Source organism: Ambystoma mexicanum, chromosome 6q, assembly GCF_040938575.1.
Source record: "Ambystoma mexicanum isolate Mex_15411 chromosome 6q, UKY_AmexF1_1, whole genome shotgun sequence".
NCBI lineage: Eukaryota > Metazoa > Chordata > Amphibia > Caudata > Ambystomatidae > Ambystoma > Ambystoma mexicanum.
This window is the reverse complement of record NC_090937.1, coordinates 267,333,169-267,355,092: the sequence shown is the minus strand read 5'-3', so window position 1 is coordinate 267,355,092 and position 21,924 is coordinate 267,333,169. Positions and strand designations below refer to the sequence as shown.

At 46.0% G+C, this 21,924-nt stretch overlaps 1 protein-coding gene across 2 annotated transcripts in view; it reads right to left on the bottom strand.

Moving 5' to 3' along the window:
- Window positions 1-12,127: 12,127 nt before the first annotated feature.
- The window catches only part of ELOVL6 (ELOVL fatty acid elongase 6), a 390,580-nt gene continuing 380,783 nt past the window's right edge, over window positions 12,128-21,924 (bottom strand). For both annotated transcript variants that reach the window (XM_069630730.1, XM_069630731.1), the window contains one exon: window positions 12,128-15,543. In XM_069630730.1, coding sequence (XP_069486831.1) covers window positions 15,119-15,543 — 425 coding nt within the window. In that variant the 3' untranslated portion in view covers window positions 12,128-15,118. The remainder of the gene's footprint in view (window positions 15,544-21,924) is intronic.

Below are 21,924 nucleotides of genomic sequence, written 5' to 3'. Positions count from 1 at the left end.
CCCAGGGGTTCTTTCTTTCCCAGAACTTCTTATTTCAATGCATGCAGACATGCAAGGTGTGTCAGCGGGTGACGGTGCATATTTCTCAGGGGGCGCTGGGACACATAGGGAAATGGAGCTCTGAATTTCAACCACAACGTCATTTTATCAACAACCCAGACTCTGACAACAAGACGTGTGAGACTCTGTGCTGAATCTGGTGTGAGTCAATATTGCGAATGCATGGAAAACATACAAGGTAAAAGGGGGTTGAATTCGGCATTGCATAAAAGCTCAAGTTATCATTTAGGCAACACACCATGGTTCAATATGGACTGAATTGCAATGAAATGGAAGACTTAACAATTAACTCAATAATAGCCCTAAATTATTAATCTATACCCCCACTATTGTTAAAGGCAGCCCAGTCCATAGCTCTTTGGTGCAAAGTTTTGGTGCAGTTCAATGGTCCAAGACGGCTCATTTTATGAAATGGTACCAACACAGGCTGTGCAATGTACTTGTAAAAGGGCAAAAGAAAATAAACATGAAGAATTTAAATTATTTTGCAGTGATGATGTGGGCTGTGGAATGTGGAGTCAGTTTTGCACAAAGTAGCTCCATTATTCATTTTCTGCCACAGGACAACAGCGCAGAGAAATCTTTTTCCTCTGTTTGCTGCCTGATTCTTTGTGCAAAGGTGCAGGCTGAACACGTGCTTTCTGGAATCTTCTGGAGGCTTGACAAAGGGAAGTGGTGTTTGATTGGCAAATGGCATCACTGTCAGAGGCAGGCATTTTCTTAGACTTTCTATAGGCAAGCATAGGTTTTATGGCAGATCACAGAGAGGGTTTGGAAGGGCTGTCTCTCGGAGTGTGCTGTGCTCTCTCGTGGTGTGGTGCATTGGCTGATGGTGAGCAGGCTGGCTGTCAGAAGAGTGTGTGCCGAGCTATCCTGCCGAGAGGTAAGAAAAGCAGATGAAGAAACCTTCCAGTAAGGGCTCTGTCCAGGCAGACAGGTGAAGAGGGAAAATCAGAGTGCCCCTTCCCTCCTGATGGTGCCCTTAACCGGAAGAAGCACTCCCGACAGAACAACTATCAACTATCCGAGATTGCACCCGGTCCCAACACTCCCAACGTAAGCTCACATCACGACAGATATCCAGCCATCCCCCCGCTCAATTCCCAATGGCAAGAACTCTAGCCAACACAACCAACGACAACCACGACCGAGCTGGAGACGACTGAAACCGGTCCGATAGCACAGCAAGTAGAGTGCTCGCTTTGACATCTGTGCAGAGCCTGCTGATGCAGGATCGAATCCCGGCAAGGCCAAACTCAGCCTTTCATCCTTCCGAGGTCGATAAATGAGCACCACACACCGTCGGTAATAATAAGCAGCGCTCAGATACCTGAGGGTTCGTACCGCTACATAAATGCTAAAGAACAAGTTACTCTCTTACCTGGTAACGTCGATGGGATGGTCCAATGACGTATTCCATATCTATTACAGGTAATCACCACAGCTGTGCTGCTTCCGAAAATTTTCGGCATCTGCGTCCTGCGTCAATGACGTCGATACGCTGTCCTTGAGGGCCTCCGTCGAGCCGACATCACTGGATGTTATAGGTAGGACGCACGACACCCGTAGCCTCAGTTGTAGGTTTTGCCCAGAACATGTGGCACCAATCTTCTGCCAGTATGACCACAGAAAGCCTTGCGGAAACGTAAGCTGCAATCGCATAAGAAATTCTGTAGGAGGGCAGGTAGGGAGGGAGCGATATGGAATACATAGTTGGACCATCCCATCGAAAGAACGTTACCAGGTAAGAGAGTAACTTGTTCTTCGAGGGGATTGGGTCCTCCGACGAATTCCATATCTATGACAGACTCCTAAAGCAGTACCAATGTATGGAGGAGAGAAAAGAATTTAGAATAAAGAAATGTAGAATGCCCACTTAAATTGCAGAGTAAAGGACCGCCTTGCCAAAGGCCAGATCCTGCCCATGGATCGAATCTAGGAAGTAGTGTTTTACAAAAGTATGGACCTAAGCCCATGTGGCTGCTTCACAGATGTTATGAATAGGAACACCCCTCTGCAGGGCAGTAGAGGCAGCCATAACCCTAGTAGAATGGGCCCGTAAGCCTACCGGAGGGTCCTTACCCGCCAAGTGGTAACATTCAGAAATTGCCAAGATAATCCATCTAGACAAAGTCTGTTTAGTAACAGCTTGTCTCAACCGCCATCCAGCATAACCTATAAAGAGCTGATCGTCCACTCTGACCCGGGACATGCGTGAAATGGAGAAACTTAAAGCACTCCTAGGTTCCAACCTAAGGAGACTCTCCTCTTCCTTACCAGGATGCGGAGGAGGATAAAATGCCGGAAGAATGACCTTCTGGCTTAAATGAAATTCCGACACCACTTTTGGAAGAAAGGAAGGACAAACCCTAATGACAACCCTGTCCTTATGAAACACCGTGAAGGGTGGCTTAACAGAAAGTGCCTGCAACTCACTCACTCTGCGAGCAGAAGTAACCGCAACTAAAAATATAGTTTTAAGGGTTAACAGTCTCAAAGGACAAGAATGTAAAGGCTCAAATGGAGCACACATTAGGAATTTTAGAACAAGGTTCAAATCCCAACCGGGCACCTGGAAAGGTGACGGTGGAAGCACATTAGTGAGCCCTTTCAGAAACTGTGAAATTAAAGGATTTTTGAATTAAGAACACTCCTCAGACGAGCGCTTAAATATGGACAGCGCCGCCAGGTAACCTTTATTGGTACCCACTTGCAGGCCCTTGTGGGCTAACGAAAGCAAAAAAGACAGAACCACCGGAATGTCACATGAAAAAGGATCCACATTCTTAACCCTGCACCAGTCGCAGAACTCTCTACAACAGCAATGGTACAAGGACTTTGTTGCAGGCCGTCTGGCCGAAAGCAACACCTCCATCACGTCTTCAGGGAGATCCCAATCCTTATACCTCAACCTTTCAGAAGCCAAGCGTGAAGGTTGAGGGATCTAACCTCTGGATGGAGAACCTGACCCCCCTCCCGTGAGAGCAGATCGTCTCAGTAGGGAAGACGGCGTGGAAGGCAGATGGACAAGTTGAGAAGGTCTGGGTACCACGCTCTCCGGGCCCATGCCGGAGCAATGAGGATCATCCGGAAACCGAACCTCCGTAACCTCCGCAGCGCTTGCGGGATGACAGAGACTGGAGGAAACGCGTACAGCAGTGGGAAGGACCACTCCACCACAAACGCATCCCCTAAGGTTCCTCTTCGAGGAAATCCCACAAGCAGAACCTTTCACACTTCCGGTTGACAATGGAGGCGAAGAGATCCACTTGTGGGGTCCCCCAAAGGGCGACGATCTCCAGGAGAATCTCCTAAGCCAGCTCCCACTCGTGAGAGATCGAGCTCTGCCTCCTCAGAGCGTCTGCCATCTCGTTTTTGTCTGCGGCCCGATGAACTTCCGAGATCTAAATTTCCTGCTGGATGGCCCAGAACCAGAGCTGCACCGCCTCCCTGCACAGAGGAAGTGACCGTGCCCCCCCTTTTTGTTGAGGTAGTGCATGGCCACTGTGTTGTCCGTCAGAATCAGGACATTCTTTCCTTGCAGAGTCGGCAGAAAAGCCTTCAGGGCAAGCCTGATGGCCCTCAGCTCCAACAGATTGATATGGAGTCTGGACTCTGACAGAGACCAACGACCGTTGACTGTCAACTCGTTGGCATGAGCTCCCCATCCCGTGAGGGATGCATCCGTCACGATCTTCACCTCTGGCCAGGGTAGCCAAAATGGAGCCCCCCTCATCAGATTGCCTTCGACGGCCCAACACAGACGATCCTGGGTGACCGAGGATGGCACCTGAACGGGGTCCGACATCCTGCCGGAGGACTGTGACCACTGCATCTTGAGAGCCCATTTCAGAGATCTCATCCGCAACCTGGCCTCTGGCACCAGAAGAATGCAGGATGCCATGAGGCCGAGCAACCTCAAGAACTCGAACGCCGGGAGACTCTGGGCATGTTGAAACTTGTGCACCATCTGCTGAATGTGATGCGCCCTCCCCTGGGGAGGAAAACACTGCCCCAGGGATGTGACAAGCACTGCTTCGATGTACTGGAGCTGCTGCGTTGGCGTCAAGTGGGACTTCTTTAAGTTGAAGGAGAAGCCCAGCTTGTGAAGGGAGTGGCAGTTGACTGACAGATGATCCAGGACTTCCTCGGGAGAGCGCGCCCTGATGAACCAATCATCCAGGTAGGGGTAGACGTGAATCCCCCCTTTCCTGAGATACGCTGCCACCACCACCGTGAGCTTGGTGAAAACCCTCGGGGCAGAGGTCAATCCAAACGGCAGGACCCGAAACTGAAAGTGCGAGTCGCCAACCGCGAACCTCAGGTACTTCAGGTGCTTGGGATGGATCGGCACATGAAAGTAAGCGTCCTTGAGGTCGAGAGACACCAACCAGTCCTGAAGTTGAAGGGCCTGGAGGACTTGAGAGAGAGTAACCATCTTGAACTTGTCCTTCCTGAGGAGCTTGTTCAAACCACGCAAGTCCATGATGGGTCTCAATCCTCCCTCTTTCTTCGAAATAAAAAATAAGGGGAATACCATACCTTGTTCCTCTCAGCTACAGGTACCAGTTCTATGGCACCTTTCTCCAGCAGGGATTTTATTTCCTGCGCAAGGAGCGGATCTGGACTCCTCAAAGAGAGATTCCCTGGTGGATTGTCGTGAGGCCTCTGCCGGAAAGGAAGACAGTAGCCGTGGGCTATGATCCCCAGAACCCACACATCTGAAGTAATGGCACGCCATTCTACAAGATGCTGCGCCAGCCTTCCCCCAACCGGCGAACCATGGGACATGGCCTCATGACTGAGCTGAAGCGGCTGCGGCAATGCCTGAGGGTAAAGCGGCAACTGCCCGAGCGGCCTTGGCACCTCGAGTACCTTGCTTTCCACCTCTGGTACTCCTACAGTGCCCCCTTTGACTTGCAGCTCCTCTCAATCTACCAAAGGATGAGTAATATTGAAAGGAACCTCCCCTCCATTGCTGTCCCCTAGGACGAAAAGGCGGTGGTTGGCAAACTGCAGTGCTCAACGACTTTGCTGCAGCTTTGGAGGTCTGCAACCTCTCAAGGCTCTCGTCAGCCTTGCTGCCAAAAAGATGTTCACCATCAAAGGGCATGTTGAGAAGCCGGGCTTGTACATCAGGAGCAAAACCCGATTTCCGCAACCATGCAAATATGCGCATTATGGTGCTTGCCGCCATGGACCGGCTGACGCAATCTGCCATGTCCAGACCCGACTGAACGTATTCACACATGGCATCTTTGCCATCCTGAACAAGAGCAAGAAAGCCATCCCGTTCCTCTCCTTCGGGAATATGTTCAGCCGCCAAAGAGACACAATTCCACAGAGTATGAGTGAAACGTGCTAAGGCACACACAGAGTTGGCTGCCTGTAAAGCCATACCCCCTGAAGAAAACACTTTCTTCGCCCAGCCATGAAAACATTTGTCGACCCTGTCAGGAGGTATGGTAGGGTACGACACCTGTTTTGCTGGGGCCGTAGCCGCCTGTACCACCAAACTCTCCGGAGTGGGGTGCAAAGTCAAGTAGCCGGGGGCGCTACTGGCAGGACAGTATTTTTTCGGCAAAGACTTGCCCACTGCTGGGAGACTCTCCGGAGCAGTCTAAGCCACAGCCACCCTTCTTTGCAAGGCCATATGGAATGGTAGTACTGGGTCAGTTGGTGGCCCATGGTCCAAGATGTCTGTCAGGTCATCCTGCAGAAAATCTCCTGGTGGCGCAGACCACCCCAGGTATTCTGTGACCCTCGACATGAGGCGCCGGTACAAGGATTCAGCATGCGTACGCGGCTCAGGCCTGCCAAACTCAACCTCCGGGGAGGTGTCAGGACCACTGGCGTCGTGCAACGACTGATGCAGGTCTTCTAACTGGCTCTGACCAGATAATAAGTCATCCGGCACCTCCTCGGGAACCATACCATCATCAGACCCTTAATCCACCTCAGAAATATAGTCAAGAGGCTGGAATAAATCCCTGGATGAGGGCACGTGTTTGGCCTTGGCCAGAGCCTTCCTCAGGGTTTCCACCGGTCTCCGGTGCACCTCAGAGACATCCTCTGGCGTTGAGGGCGTTGACAGAATCGGTGTCGATGTCCAGCGTAGCACTGATGGCTTCGACAGCCTCGGCACCGATGGCATTGATGGCTTCCTCGGAGGCGGAGCCTCGAGAGAGTCCTTCGATGGTCTAGGCGCCGAAGGCGTTGACGTCTTCTTCGAAGACCTCACAGACTCCGACGGTCTCGATGGCACCGAGTACCGGGACCTGGAGCGGGCATGGCTATAGCGATCCACCTTGCGAACTGTGTCTCTAGCACATTCCCTGCCGGCGTCTTTCGATGGCACGGACGGAACGGAGCCCTGCGACTGAAAAATCGCTATCATCTCCTTACGGAATGAATCCCATTCCGCAGAAGTGGAATGCTTGGTGGGACAAGCAATCCGCTGACGGGCGGAGTCCTCGGATGAGGACGGGGAAGGTGATTGATGACGGCGCTTCCATGAGTGCCTCGAAGAGGCAGAGGAATGGCGGGACCCACTCTGGGACCGAGACCCCTGGACTTACGCCGGCGATAAGGAGAGTCGCCCCTCGAATCATCAGCCGAAAGCCCAGTGGATTTCGACTTCCGGGGCTTGGGCACCTTACCGACAGAAAGCTTCTTCTTACGCTCCCGCAAGGCCTTCGTAGTTAACGCCTGGCAATCGTCACAATCGTCTGTGGCGTGGCCTCACCGAGGCACCAGAGGCAGGTGTCGTGTGGGTTCGTCAACGACATCTTGGAACCGCAGTCCCGATACTTCTTGAAACCCGGCCGCGGGGTAGAAGAAGACAAAGACATCATGGAAATCTTCACAAACAAACTGGTTTGAAGAAATGATAGAACACTCAGAAGAACCGAGGCGTGCCGAGATCTGCAAAGCGAACACGTTCACGGAAAAAACAGAACTGAGGCTACGGGCATCGTGCGTCCTAATTATAACATCCGGTGACGTCGGCTTGACAGAGGCCCTCGAGGACAGCGTATCGACGCAGGACGCAGACGCCGAAAATTTTCCAAAACAGAACAGCTGTGGTGATTACCTGTCATAGATATGGAATACGTCAGAGGATCCAATCCCCTCGAATTATTATTATTATATGGACCAAATCGATTGACGTCCCCGCAAGCCATGCTGCAGGTTATTAGAGACTTCATGACAACATAGCCGTGTTAGACAGGAAGCACACGTGCAGTAGACACAATCGGGACACTCACACACCAATCCAAATGAAGAATATAAACGTACAGTTCTATGAGCTAGAGGACAGTGACAAACATCCTGTCTGTACGTTTGTTATTTTTCATATAGCCTGCTATCACACTGCAGAAACACAAGATGCCAGAAGTGCTTGTGTAAATGCTTGCAGATGCTACTCACTATTTACTCTATGGATGGACAGGAGCAGTCAAGGGACCTGACCACTCTTTGCATGCTTTTAACCCTTCAACCATCATATTGGAAGAATAACCAGAACTTAGGTAGGCCTCAGATAATTGCAACAATTTGTCTACAATATTCGCTCGGATTGGACTGCTCTCATGGCATTAGCAAAGACCTCATTGTTACACCTTGTCACATAGACACACTTTGTTGATACACATCATACAAGAGCAGGTGTCTCGCGGGCTGGGAACAGCGATGATCCCAGGCTTGGGGGGCCGCAGCCTGACCAATCAGGACATTGGGTGACAGGGGCTGGCGGCTGGAATCTGCAGCCAATCATCAGGAGTTCTAATGTAACATTTCTCAGGTAGCCATTTTTAGGGTTCAGACAAGTGTACCACCTGACATCGTGACCACTAATAACCAATCACCCTATATGTCTCCATACTGGACCTACAACCCTGGGAGCCAACCCGGAGAGGCGTTAGGTTCGGGGAAGGATTTTGGTAAGTGACAGCGATTGTGACGTCACAAGTTTAGAGAGCGCAAAATTGTTGAGATGTACTTGGATGGTACTTGATGCCTTGTATGTTGCCCCCGCTCGTTTGACATAACAAAACGGCAGTTATCCTTTGCTCCTTGTGTGGACCTCGACTTCTATGGGACATTGGAAGGAGTTAGGGCCTTCTGTGAGCTGGAGGTCTGCATACCCTAGGTACAGCTCTGCCGACTCCAGATTTTACCCTAACAAGTTGAAGAGAGATTCTTAACAGCTGAGTGGAGAGAATGAATTCCAGCATTGCACCCCGAGGGCACACAGAACCAAGTGTGCTTTAGGTGAGTTCACAAGTTCAAGCGAGGTGTGCGATCTGTTCGTTTGTGAGTGCATTTTACAGGCCGTTACAGTCTGAAGAATTCTGTCCTACATTTACAAACATGGGTAGTTTATTTTATGTGTTCATTCACTGTCTAGGAAGCAGGTTTCAAGTAAGCCATCTGATATGTTTCAAGGTCAGTTGTAGAAGTGTTCTGCCCATTTATCGTGTTTGAAGTACATTGTGAAAGAAAGCTCCTTAGCGTGTGTGGAAGCATTACAAATGAAAAGGGTTTGTAGCCATGTTCATATTCACTTTGAACCATAGGAAACGAAATGTGAAAACTCAGTACAGTGTACATGTTTATTTCTCATTCATTCTAATTGCTTATAAAGTATATACAAAATAAGTAAGCCAGTCTTGGTCTATTTTGTTATGTATCCTAGTTACTTGTGATAGCATATAGACAGATGTAGAGCTGATGTGGTTTTTGTGTTTTACCGCATGTGGCAAAAAAAGCAAACTATCCCAAAACAGTGTGAATTGGGGGAAATCATAAAGAGCTGGTTTGCCATATTACAGTCTTCATGTGATCTGGTAAGTCTATGCAGAGTGTTTACCACCAATAGTTACCAAGTCTGGTTTTTACTTTTCTGCTCATGATCCCAATGTAAGAATTACACAGGTAGTCCTGTGGCTCTGGGGTCCACAAAATACCCTAACAGACAAGCCACGCTGAACACACTGAGATGCTGCACCACGCTAGGCGAGCATATGCAAATGCACATGGGCAGATTGAGGCTGGCAGCCAATTCCGTCAGACTGCCACCCTCCTACCTGATCCACACCAGCCTTTCTCACATCATAATGCTCGCCCCTTCCTTGTATGTGTTTTGTCGCAGCCTTGAGTTTGCTCCGTCTCTAGTATTCTCTGTTGCACCTCTTGCTTGTTAATTTCCATTGCTCTTCTTCCTCCTCCCACTTTCATTCTATATGACGTATGCATATTGTTCACACAAAATATGTTATCGTTCTGGGCATCTTCATGCACAGTGGAATGTTAAGTCTTGGCAATGCTTATGCCTTGGTGTTACACTTGGAAACACAATAACACATGCGCAACAGTACAAACCTTAAAGACCTTAAAGTACTACCTGGCTTTCTTGTGTCATCACCTACCCGAGCTAAGTGCTTTATCCCAGTCAAACTATTTTATAAATCAGACATTGACACTTTCTCAAACACAAACTAAACTTTCCAAAACTTGCAATTGCTCCATTCTTTTGAACTGACATTAAGGACATCTGGTACTGGATCCCAACTTGTATTGCATCATAACCTGCTTGGTGGGGATAGCCTCTCAGATGTTGCCAGAGTAAATGGTGAACTGGATCCGTCAAAAAAACATGATTAAAATCACTTTGACTGTGACTACCCTTTTGAGACGATTTATGTTGTCTTTGTCAGTGAGACCGTTACATGTTAAACTCCTGTCTCTAGAGCAGGGGTCTGCAAACGTTGGCTCTCCAGATGTGTTGGACTACAATTCCCATTATCCTTAACCAGCAAAGTCCCAATCCATATACAATGGGAATTGCAGCCCGAAACATCTGGAGAGCCAAAGGTTGCTCTAGAGGGAGCAGGGCCAAGCTGCTCCAAACAGTACCATAACGATCTTATTCTGCAAATTAACCTAAGTATTTCCTTCAAGGTTACATTTATTTTATATACATTTTGACCCCAATTAAACGTTTTATTTCAAGCTTGGGAAAGCAAGACTGATATTGCGCAGGAAAGAGATTGAGACACATCAAGTGAAAGTAATAAAGTAATGGTATAGTGGCCTGCACTCTTAATGTTCCCTCTAGACACTGTAGCCAGCTGCAGCCCACCCTGGTCAGCAGTCAGGGATTCAGTTACTGCTGGATTACTCGGCATGAAGATCCTCGAAGATAGAGAAAGGGAGAGAGCAAGAAAGAGAGAGAATGCGAGAGAGAAGGAGTGGTGCAAAGAGAGGGGGGGTAGAGAGAGAGAGAGAGAGAGAGAGAGAGAGAGATGCTCCACCAATTAGATGTTTATCCAATCATGGATGAGTTGAAGGCATTACACCAGATATTTCAAGGCACTATGCCAAAGAGTTCAAGGAGCCACGTCAAAAGTAGCCAACATGCACAGTTCACAGTCTGCACCTCACCTTATCCTCAACTGTACATTTCTGCATGCTAGAGACTATTGACAGTTATAAGAGCATGGGCAAGCCCCACTCAATAGTACATGACGTCTGGCTGTGGTCACAAGAAATGAAAGCATCTTCATTGGCTAGAAATGCTTTGAACCACATGACCTTACTTGTAGGGGTAAATTGTCAAGTAAAACCAGATGGTCAGCTCCTCTGCATTACGAATCTTAATTCTTATGAGCGGCGCACAGGGGATCAGACCAGAATTACCAGAGGGTTTCTAAACATTAAAAAGCATAATTAGTACCCGGCGAGAGTCAAGCAGAATGCAACATGCATTCTGATTGGCTCTCACCGGGTCGTTACCTGGCCGAGAATCCTTCGATTCCCGGCCGAGGTTCCAGCCGCCTTGTCCTCAGTGGGGGGGGCGTGGCAGCCCCTCAGCCAATGAGGAGGCTTGAAGTGGACCCATCTCCGCTCCGAGCCTCCCCACGGCTGAGAGGCTGCCTTCGCCCCCCACTGGGGACTTAGGTAAGGCTTTTTAAAAAACATTTTTTCCCCCTTTCCTCCCTCCTCCGTGCCCTGCCAACCCTGCTTACCTTCTTGCTCCTTCGTCTCTGGTGGGGGACGATGGCAGCCTCAAACCATGTGGAGACTCAGAACGGGGCCATCCCTGCTCCGTGCCTCCACACGGCTGGAGGCTTCCATCGTCCCCCGCCGGGGATGCAGGTATGTATTTTTTTCCCTTCCCCTCCCTCCCAACCCCACTTACCTTCTGCTCCTTTCTTTTTGTCGGGAGCGGACGTGCTGGGAACACTTCTGTTGCCTGGGAACACTTCTGTTCCCAACACATCCGCTCCCGATGGCCGCCATGGAAAGGGAAAACAGACTCCATTTTCTTGGTCGTTTTTTTTTCTGTCCTGAAACGCAGCAGTGTTTCGGGAGAGAAAAAAAATGCTTTTAGTTGCCCAATCACGCAGATATTGCTGTCCGGGGTACTAATAGCAATATGCCCCACACAGTGGGGGCATTACCGACTCTGGTAATGTCCCAGGGCCTTCGTTAAGGCCCTTGCAGCCTATAACTATGGGCCCCTGGGGCATTACCTGTGTCGGAAATGTCCCTGCCGCTCGGGGCATATTGCTTAATTAATATGGACCTGCAAAACTAATTGTATCAGAATACATTTCCAATGAATGCCATGTGTTTGGGGCAAACCCATCATTGGATTCAGAAAATTGTAATTTGTTTCTGACAGGTGTTTGTAAAATGTCTCCAGAGTCAGGAAAAAGTTATTGGATGGAACCGTGATGAAAGCATATTGTAAAAAGGCTGTGATGGATCGCTGTTTTAATCTTTGCCTACTCATTTTACGACCTTGTAAAGCTTTTATGTAATGTTGTCTTTATCAATGTATAACATATCTTTCAGAACATTTGCAACCAATTTGTCAATGGAAACACCTTTGCGCTGACTAAAAGCAACATGACAGATCATTCACAGAGTCCATGTATTAGGTCAACACGTTTAGATATTCCAGCACAGATCAAAGGCTTTCCTTTTTGCTTCAAAGGATAATGTGTGGTTGTGGAGATGCGTTAACGAAAATAAGAAACAAATCACCACACACATCTCATTAAACCGTCCAAAGATGCCATTTTTAATTGGATATCACATCATTTTGTTTGCCATTAAATTGCTATAAAATAAAAAAGTGGCTTCTACTGTAGCTCCTTGAATATGTTTAATACATTTCAATTTGAAAGAAAATTTCTACCGAACTAAGAGCCGCCTTAACTTGACATACATCGCATTGTGTTGCAGCAGGGCTGCCCGGGCAGTGGCCAAGATGACCTTCTGCCTGGAGGCTTCCATTGCTTGTCTTCTAGGTTCATCGTCAGTGGCAGCCAGAAAGGGTTTTACAAATCCATCCCCCTAACATGTGAAGTATGTCCTCTCTCAAAGATGGCCGCCATAGATGTGCATAGAAATCCCGCCTTTCTCTCTGTGTGAACAAGCGGAGCCTTTTCAAAGGTAACGCCTACTATCTAATGCCAAATCAGAAAAAAAACAAGTAGATTGCAGCTCACTATTTCAAGATTTCAAGCTGTGATTTTGCTCTGCATTCATCTCTCTGCAAGCACTTTTTTAGGTAACCAATGGCTGCTCAAAATAAGGAGCTGGCATGATTTGATATGTACCTACATTATCTACTTTGAGAGAGCTGCAGTAATAACACTGCCAATCCATTGGAATTACCAGGGCCAGCAATTTGCTACATGCTTATGTTTCTAGCAACTCCTGATGGTTCCTTGTCTTTTACCCCCTTGACCCCATTTTATAGCCTGGGGATGGAGAGCCCTGTTTGCACGTTGGCGTGAGTGACCCTTCTTCTTCACTGGCCACTCGTCAGCGCTTGAGCAGGCTTCTTGACTGAGCATGGCTTCTGCTCATGCATGCTCAGTGCCATCGGATGATGCCGCAATGGCTTTAGACCACCATCTCAATAGCGGCCCCGCACACACGCACATACCCTTGAACCCTCGAAAGATGGGATAAAATAGTCAGTGGCACAATACCAGAAAGCAACCTGCTGACCTGTGACTGAGAAGTTAAACGTAAAATAGTTCCTTTTTAGACAGCATTAAAGTTTGAACTAAGCAAAAGATGCATTGAACGCTGTGAACTGATAAGAGCAACGGTAAGGCTAGAATCGTCCATTGGTAGTCCTAACACAGCTATAAACGAATGATTATTTCCATAGACACAGAATCCGAGAAGCCCTTTAGTAAATTAGACCCTTGCAGCCACATGTGCCATGTGGGGGCAAAGATGCAGTATGGGTTAAAAGCCTTAGATGTGTGGTATTTTATTTTTACCACCTAAATACATGGAGTGGCTTGTGAACTGCACTTCAAGTAAAGCACAGTGTTCCCACTACATTGATTGTGTAAAAAATACCACACGGTACATTGTTTAGCTACTTAGTAACTCCATAACACCACTTAGTAAGCCTGGTCATAAATGCCACACTTTAGTGGGCTTCAGGAAACCTGTGTGATGTATAGAAGGTGTATGTGTGTGCGTGCATGTGTCAGTCTGTGTGTTCGTGGTGCAATGTTGCAGCCTCTAATGCTCACTATTCTTTAAATATATTCACCTAACCTGTACAATTTTAAAGACTACAGTAACACATTTAACATCAAGTTATACTTAGAGCGTCTTTGAAATTCTAGGAACCTTTACTCAATGTATTTGGCTTTTAAGAACTGAAATATGACAGATCACACAATCTACGCGCCCCTCCAGGATATGGCTCTCGATTACTAGTAGCCGGCAATTTGCGACTTCCACGACTAGCTCACGTTTGCTTATACCATTTGCATTCTCGAAAAAGGGGGTCTCTACACAACGGATCAAACGGATGCTACACATAACCAACCTTATCAAGGTGGTCAACTCTCCAGGACAGTAGACTTAAACCGTAGTATAGCTCTATGCTTCTTGTATATATTTTTTGCTATGCTTTGTCTTTCAGAAACATTGAAGAACAGCTTTTTGGTGTTCTGTGTCCTCTCTCTCTTTCTATGCAAACCGGATGATGGCACTTATAGTATCTCTGCATAGTCTACCTAGCAAACGCAGAAGTACAACGTCGTCCAAAGGCCCCCCCCCCCCGCACACCACATGTGGGTCCAGGGACAGGACACATTGTTGGTAGTTCACAAAATTATAAAACATTCACTAGAGTTACCTTTTACCTTCAGCGTCATTTCTGAGTGTTTTCTTCGTTTACATCGCTTTGTTTGTATATTTAAATAAAATTATAATTTGCCTACACGTGTTTTGAGACTTTTGAAAATTATGCTTCATATGTGAGCCCTTTCCCAGATTTCCCTCCAACCGCCTTGCTCTAAGCTATGTGTTGCTCAGCGATGCTGAGTGCCTTTTCATATTTCAACAGTCAAAGCCGAAGTGTGCTGGAAGCAGGGTTTGCCAGATGTGTTTCTCAGGTGTTGCATGAGAACGGCACCCAAAGCCTCCCACCTCACTCAGCAGGCAAATCAAGTATGTGCACCTTCCTCTGTATGTAAAGCACCTTCATAAAACATGTTCCAGAACAATGACACATGATAACTTCCTTTCCACATAGCTAGGCTCGAGGGAGAAACAGTTAATTTTGAGCACTGCTGTAGCGTACACCATGGGTATCCAAGTGGATAGTAGTCTCCCTTTTCTGCAAATACAAATCATGTGTTTACAATAAATGTCTCTGGTGTTGCTAGGGAAACAAAATATTATATTAAATACAAATTTCATACAAATTGTTACGTTCTTTACTTTGTGATTTTTCTGTCTGTTTTATTCCATTTGAGACCTGGCAGGTATGCAAAGTAAGGGGGCCTGTATTGACCACTCCATAGCTTTGGCAGCTGTCTCCAGTGAAAGGATGTCACTCATACTGGGTACAACCATCTTCAGTGTCTCTGGCCCGCCAAGTGGCGGCTGCTTCAGATATGTTTTCCTTGTGCCTTGGATGTAGTCAGATTCAGTTTATATCTGTTTGCGTCTCTTCCGTGTTTGTTACTTGATGACCCTGAGCTATGGCTTTCGTCACCTCCAACCGCTAGTCCATCTTGGCTGTTTTCCTGGTTTTGGTGAGATAGGCTTCAAAAAAGAACTGGCAGAAGAGCAGAAGGTAACTGATGTACATGACGGAGGACCAGACGATGTTCTGTACGTGGGATGGGCACTGGCCCTGCTGCATCCATGAGAAGACCAGGTAGTTGACCACGCAGCCAATCAACATCTGAGTGATCTGTGTCAACGTGATGAACATGGCAAACTTGCGGGAGACTCTGAAGCCAGCAGCGCGCAAGGCATAGTAGGAGTACATGACGGCATGCACGCCGTAATTCATGGTCATGAACCAACCTCCTCCAGCAACCATGTCTTTGTAAGAGTACCAAGAATATAGCAATACAGTGATGTGGTGGTACCAGTGCAGGAATATGAGCTTCTGCTTTCTAAGAATAATGAAAATTGTATCACCTGTAAAAAAGAAGAAAGGAATAATCAGAGCCACAAGTAACGATAAACAGTTATTTTGTAGTTGCATTAAAAATGTCATTTTGATACCACTGACATCTTGGATGCCCGAGAAAGTACGAACCACTTTCCTACAAACAATGGCATGTTTTGGTTATTTTAGCAACCTTTATCATACCTGTACACACATTTTATGATATAACAACGAACACTCTTTGAAATGCTCCTGAAGAAGCTATCATGGTGCAGTGAAACATGTTGTCTAGATTCTCTTCTGGTGTATAAATAACAGACTTGCAAACTCAACATATGTATGCAAGTAAGTGGACAGTACCGATAAAAGGCCTGGTTGAATGCTTAATAAATAGATCATAATCTCATTTGAACTACTAAAGAAATACAACACATAAGAGTCGGGTACAGGGAACATGTACATGTATTGAACAATTAATGCAAGACTTAGCACAACGTTACCCAACTCTCACATGTTGTACTTAAATGTATTGGACTACCTGTGACTAGTAGTCTATGTTGGTTTGTGCAGCTACACAGGCATTAGTAAATGTAAAACAATTCTAGGAACTTCAAGATTATTTAAGAGTGGGCGCATTGCACAATATTCACCCAACTTTATTATACTCACGGAATATGCGCCAAAAGCAACCTTGTATACACAAATATATTTATTTATTTGTTTAAATTTATATAGCGCGCAAGCAGCCCAGGGGCATTGAGGCGCTGTTACTTGCAATAAACTTAGTTACATGGTACAGGCATGGTAGCGGTTGTTGACACATTGTGAATGAAGCAGGAAAACATAATGTTGTTACAGATATTGCTTTTGGTCATATAACACTGTATACATGAAAGTATTCATGCTGGTGTGTCTGGCCTTATGAGAAGAGGGTGGTCTTCAATGTTTTGCGGAAGGTGGTGAGGGAGGCCTCGCCACGGATAGTGGGTGGTAGGGCATTCCAGTGAGAGGGCGCGAGATAAGGGAAGCTGGATCCGCCCGCTTTTGCTTTTTTTACTCGTGGCATATACTGTCCTTTTGATACCATAAAGTTTCAAATTACATTTGTACATCAGTGATGCTTGTACCAGAGCACAGAAAATGCAAATGATGAAGAAGCATTTGCAATGTGTGTCACTCCTGCTGTGTTTCAAAGTTGCAAAGGTTCCTGCATATATTGATACCATTTATTTTTATTTTTGCCGTTTTGATTTCTACCAGACGCATCCCTTTCTTTTGATTCAAGTTGTGAACTTATAAAGATTCTGGAAAGAAAAGCTTTGGGGTTATATTTCTGCCATCTCTTCATTAAACAACAGACTTTAAAATAATAAGCTGAACAACCATATTGAGTTTCGTAGACCCGTGGGTGGTGTATCAAACACAACAACTGGACAGATAGGACATGCCACTCTGATACTCCTATGGTATTATCAGTTCATAACATATTGCAGACAAGAGGATGGAGACTAGAACACATGCATTCAGTACCGCCGGATTCTGAAAAAGAAAAATGCCAGGGAAGTTTGTAGAGCTATTCACAATTCCAAGGGAATTGGTTTGGCCAGAAAAGATATGCGACCAGCTTACATGTTCACCCCAGGTTCCTTAGACATGTACCAAGGTAACAGAATTTTATTTTTACTTTTTAGAGGGTGCAGCGGTAGTGAGGTTTGGATCAGTAGATCGGATCAGGGTAGAAGGGGGTGGCTTTGCACCCAGCCTATTTGGGTTAAGACGGCACACGGCCACACATGTAAAATCCTGTCCTCTGTTTCCTCATCATGATCTAAACCAGTGTGATGACTACCATTTGCTGAAGAAGATACAGCATCTCGTCTTATCTTTATCAAACAGAGCTTTCCCAATCCTTGCTTCCTTAAGTTTGGGCTCTTCTGAATGAGTCTACGGAAAATCATATATTGGTCAGAAGGCGGATCCAGTGTTTCCCGGACGGCAGTTTACTCCGTAATACACTTAAGTCAGGCCAGTGGAACTATGGAATGCAGCATGGTAAGGGAGTATCCAGCCATAGCAATTGTAAGTTTACATGTTTCGATGCCATACAAGAAAATAAGGCCCAAACACTGCCAATGCAGCTAGCAGAAAATACAGGCTTTCGCTCCTGCACCTCGTTCCCCGTTCCTGTCTTTGTTGCAAATCAGGGACTTCTAAGGTGCAAACTGTGGATGCAGACATGCAAGGAACAAGTGACCCGCGCACTGTCTTCCCAAGTTTGTCAGAGAATCAGGCCCATATGGTTTGCCCAGAAGGCGCATTATAGAAGGTGGTGCTGTGCTTTCGTTGCCAAGTCTAAACATCACATATCCTTAGCTTGTCGGGTGTAAAGGTGGTTTACTAGCTTTGCAGACTGTAATCTGCATCAACTTTAATTTCTTGGAATGTTAACGCAGTAACAGCCTTAAGAGGTATTGGGGCTCATTATAAACATGTTAGAATCATTAATTTATGTATTTGTTTATCTATTTGGGGATAGTTATAGAGAGCAAAGAGCGATTGTGGGCAATTGCAGGATTTATTGTCCCAATAGCTGCATTAATTAAAAAACACTCGCTGTCCTGAAGACCATTAACCTACTTTCAGGTGATTTAGTCCCATTAATGGACATCCACTAAACGCAGTAGTAAGTTGATCAAACAATTAAAAACACATGCATGCATGAGGTTCTCTGCTAAGGTTACGTAGCTGGTCTTGAAGGTATGCAGGTGGCTTCTTGGTCCATCATTGCTTCCAGATCTCTATGGTTGTGCTATATGGACAGCTGGGTTTAAGCTCTTGCCTGAATTCCATACTGTGGGGTTGAGCTGGATAGGGAGGGGCAGTATTTCCAGATCCTGGGTCCATAGACATGGCTTCTTGCAGATAATGTCTATCGACAAAGGTTAGCCTACCCTATTCACATGTTACACAAAACACAAATCAGTGTTTTATTTCTATTCAGACCAAAGACTTCAATATATTACATTACGGTTTTACCCAAATTGATCGAATATCAAATTGACCTACTCAGAATTGACTGAATTTTTGGGGTCTAATCATTAGGTATTTTGGTTAATTTTTACTAAATATAGATGTGGGGTGGGGTAAGGGAACAGGTTAAGGTAGGGGGAAGTAGGGCAGGTTGGGAGACTCCCCCAGATTTAAAAAAAAAATCTAACAAAAAGAATATGGTCAATTCTCCAGTAGGTCAATTTCTTTCGATCAATTCACAGTAACCCTTACATTAATACATACCGTAAGCATTTTTGTTTTGTGTGATACATTATTAATACTCTAGGGAGCAGAGAGGCCCCTGCAGGGTAACAGTTGGGAAGGTATACAAGTTATATTTGCAACTATGTCACCTAATTGATAAGAGCTCCAACACAGCGGTCTAGAACACAATACATGAGATATCTATCCTCAGGGATTTTATTCTGATAATGTTGAATGTCACTTTCAATTTGTATGTACCACTACACTACCCCTAACCTTTCTCCGACCAGGCCACCAGAGCAGGACACAGAAGTGCTGAAAGGTAACGAGGAACTCAAGTGGATGACTTGCTTTTATGTTAACTATTTTTATAGAAGAAACAGGTCCTGTTCCCAATGAGGGTAAACACTGTCATTCACATAGTTCCCATGTGCCTTTCTGAATAAAGGACAGATCTGTTAATGTGTTGCTTTACATTGAGCACTGCCGCGCAAAATTTTCTTACCACTAATCCCAATGAGAGGCAGGAGAGAGGATCGTGATAGACAGAACTGAGTCTGGTCAACTAGAGTTAAAGAAAATAATTCAACTGAGTAAACAAGTCACCCACTGTTGGCTTCTTTCGTCATTTCTTGCCACTTACTGAAGACTTTATTCAGGTAAAGCATAAGGTAAACATTACCTTTAACAATAGTTTTACACATTGACATTTTTGTATTTCTAGAACTTGCATCTTGGTTTTTTATTTTTTTATTTTGTAGGTATCTAGGTTGGGTGTATCAAATATCTCCCTGTTACATTGATTTTATCAAACTGTGACCTGCTCCTTAAACATAATTAGGATTGCTATCTTTGCTACCAATATACAGATATTAGTCCAAAGGTGTGTGACTGTAATGAGGTGCGTGTAGCCCTTAATTGGATGGGGAGGAAGGTTTGATGTCAGGAGAAGCTATAATAGAGAACAAGCTGCATAACTACTATGATAGGCGATTTATGTTATCCTTTTTCTAGCATTAATCTTTTATTGATTTTCAAGCTTTGTGTTGAATTTAAAACAGATTTTTAAACCGATAATGGGAACAGGGCTGTAATAGAGATGGTCTTCAAAGGACCTTTTAGAAAATGCTTGATTTTAAGGAAAAACATAGTTTAATAATATATAAATGGCTCTAAATAAAATGCTCTATGTGCTTTAGCGACCACAGTTTGGAGCGGACATGCATACTGACTTGGTGTGGGTAGTTAGACACATTTGTTTTCTTTCTTTTTGTAATGGGGGTTCCCCCACAACCCTGCCATACCCTACTCCCTTAAAACCTGCCCAGTCCTACATAAACAGTAACAAAGCAAACCGTCTACTGGTCCACAAACTTAAGAAGTTGCAGTCGAGAAATAACATCCAATGTCTGACTGACAACCTAGGTACCCGTTGCTACACAAACGCAGAGAAACTGGAAACCATGACAGCACACCACAAGGGAATCATGACAGGGCCTCCAACTGCAAGATCCGCACAACTCCAATATCTAGCAGGGGCTCGTTATGGCCTTCCGCATCCTCTGCTGGAAGCCCTAGAAGACCCAATCTCTACTGAAGAGGTAAGCAACACTATCTTAACATTAAAAAACACAACCCTAGGCCCGGATAGGCTCTCGGCCCAATTCTATAAGATACGTACCTACATCCTCGCACCTCAGTTAGCGTCCCTGTTCAACTCGTTCTTCTCATTGGGAACCACAACTCCTTCCCTGGAGGAATCTTTAACGGTACTCATACTGAAGCCCGGAAGAGATCGTGACCAGTGTGCCTCTTACAGACCCATCACCCTACTAAACAATGATGCCAAAGTGTTTGCGAAAATCTTAGCAAATAGACTGGCGCACCTACTCCCAGATATAATCCACCCAGACCAAACCGGATTCATCCCTGGTCATGGCACCCAAGACAACATCAGAAGAACTATAAATATAATCGAATCCGCCAACAGGACGGGCCTGGAAATGATGGTCCTGTCGCTCGATGCGCATAAGGCCTTTGATATGCTAGATTGGGGCTATATCCAAGAAACACTATGGCACTACGGGTTCAGCCCAAATTTCATAAAATGGACACTAGCCAACTACCAACATCCCTCCACCAGGCTCAGAATGAATGCGGTTAGATGGGACAAAATCAATATAAAGAGAGGCACCAGGCAAGGATGCCCCCTATCCCCTCTCATATTGGCACTCTCAATGGAGCCATTTGCCAACAGAAACTGCCATAATCTGGCAATTCACAGCCTGGAAATTAAAGAGCAATCCTACAAAGCAGCCTTATACGCCGATGACGTCCAAATAACAATCACCCAACCCGTGGAATCCATGGAAGCACTATGGTCAGAACTGAAAGCATTTGGGGAGACATCAGGATTTCAGGTAAATCTCTCCAAGTCCACAGCGATGAGCATCAACCTACTGGGAAATCTGACAAGAGCGCTGGAAAGCGACTATCCAATACCTTGGGTGAAAGGGCAACCTAGCTATCTAGGGGTCCAGATACCAAACAAATCCAAGAGAATATACAAAGTAAACTTCTCCCCACTATTCAAAGAATTCAAAAGTGACTTGATACGCTGGCGGAAGCAAGAAATCTCATGGTTTGGTAGGATCATAGCACTGAAAATGAACTTGATCCCTCGACTGCTCTACCACTGCTCAGCCTTACCAGTAGCTATCCCAAAAAATGCTGTACAGGAGTTGCAAAAGAACATCATGAAAAATATATGCTAAGGAAAGAAGCCACGAATACCGCGGAGGATCATGCTTCGAGGACGGGCGGTGGGCGGCCTTTGGGCCCCAGATGTAGCAAGGTACATCATAGCATCGCAACTCTCGCAGGCTTTCGCTTGGAACCCAGTCACTCAGAAACCCCAAAGGCTGGAGCTAGAGGAAGCCTGGAGCCTGAGCTCAATAGACTCACTTCCACACAGGAAGAGGCCCAGCCAGCCAACAACCACGATTCCCCTCCCAGCATCGGAAAACACAGTACTGAACTGGAGTAAAGTGGCGCAACTATGGAAGTGCGGAAGCACAATAGGCCCACTCACCCCCATCTGGAATGACCCGGACTTCACTCCAGGTACTAGCCTAAATAATTTTCAAAGATGGAAA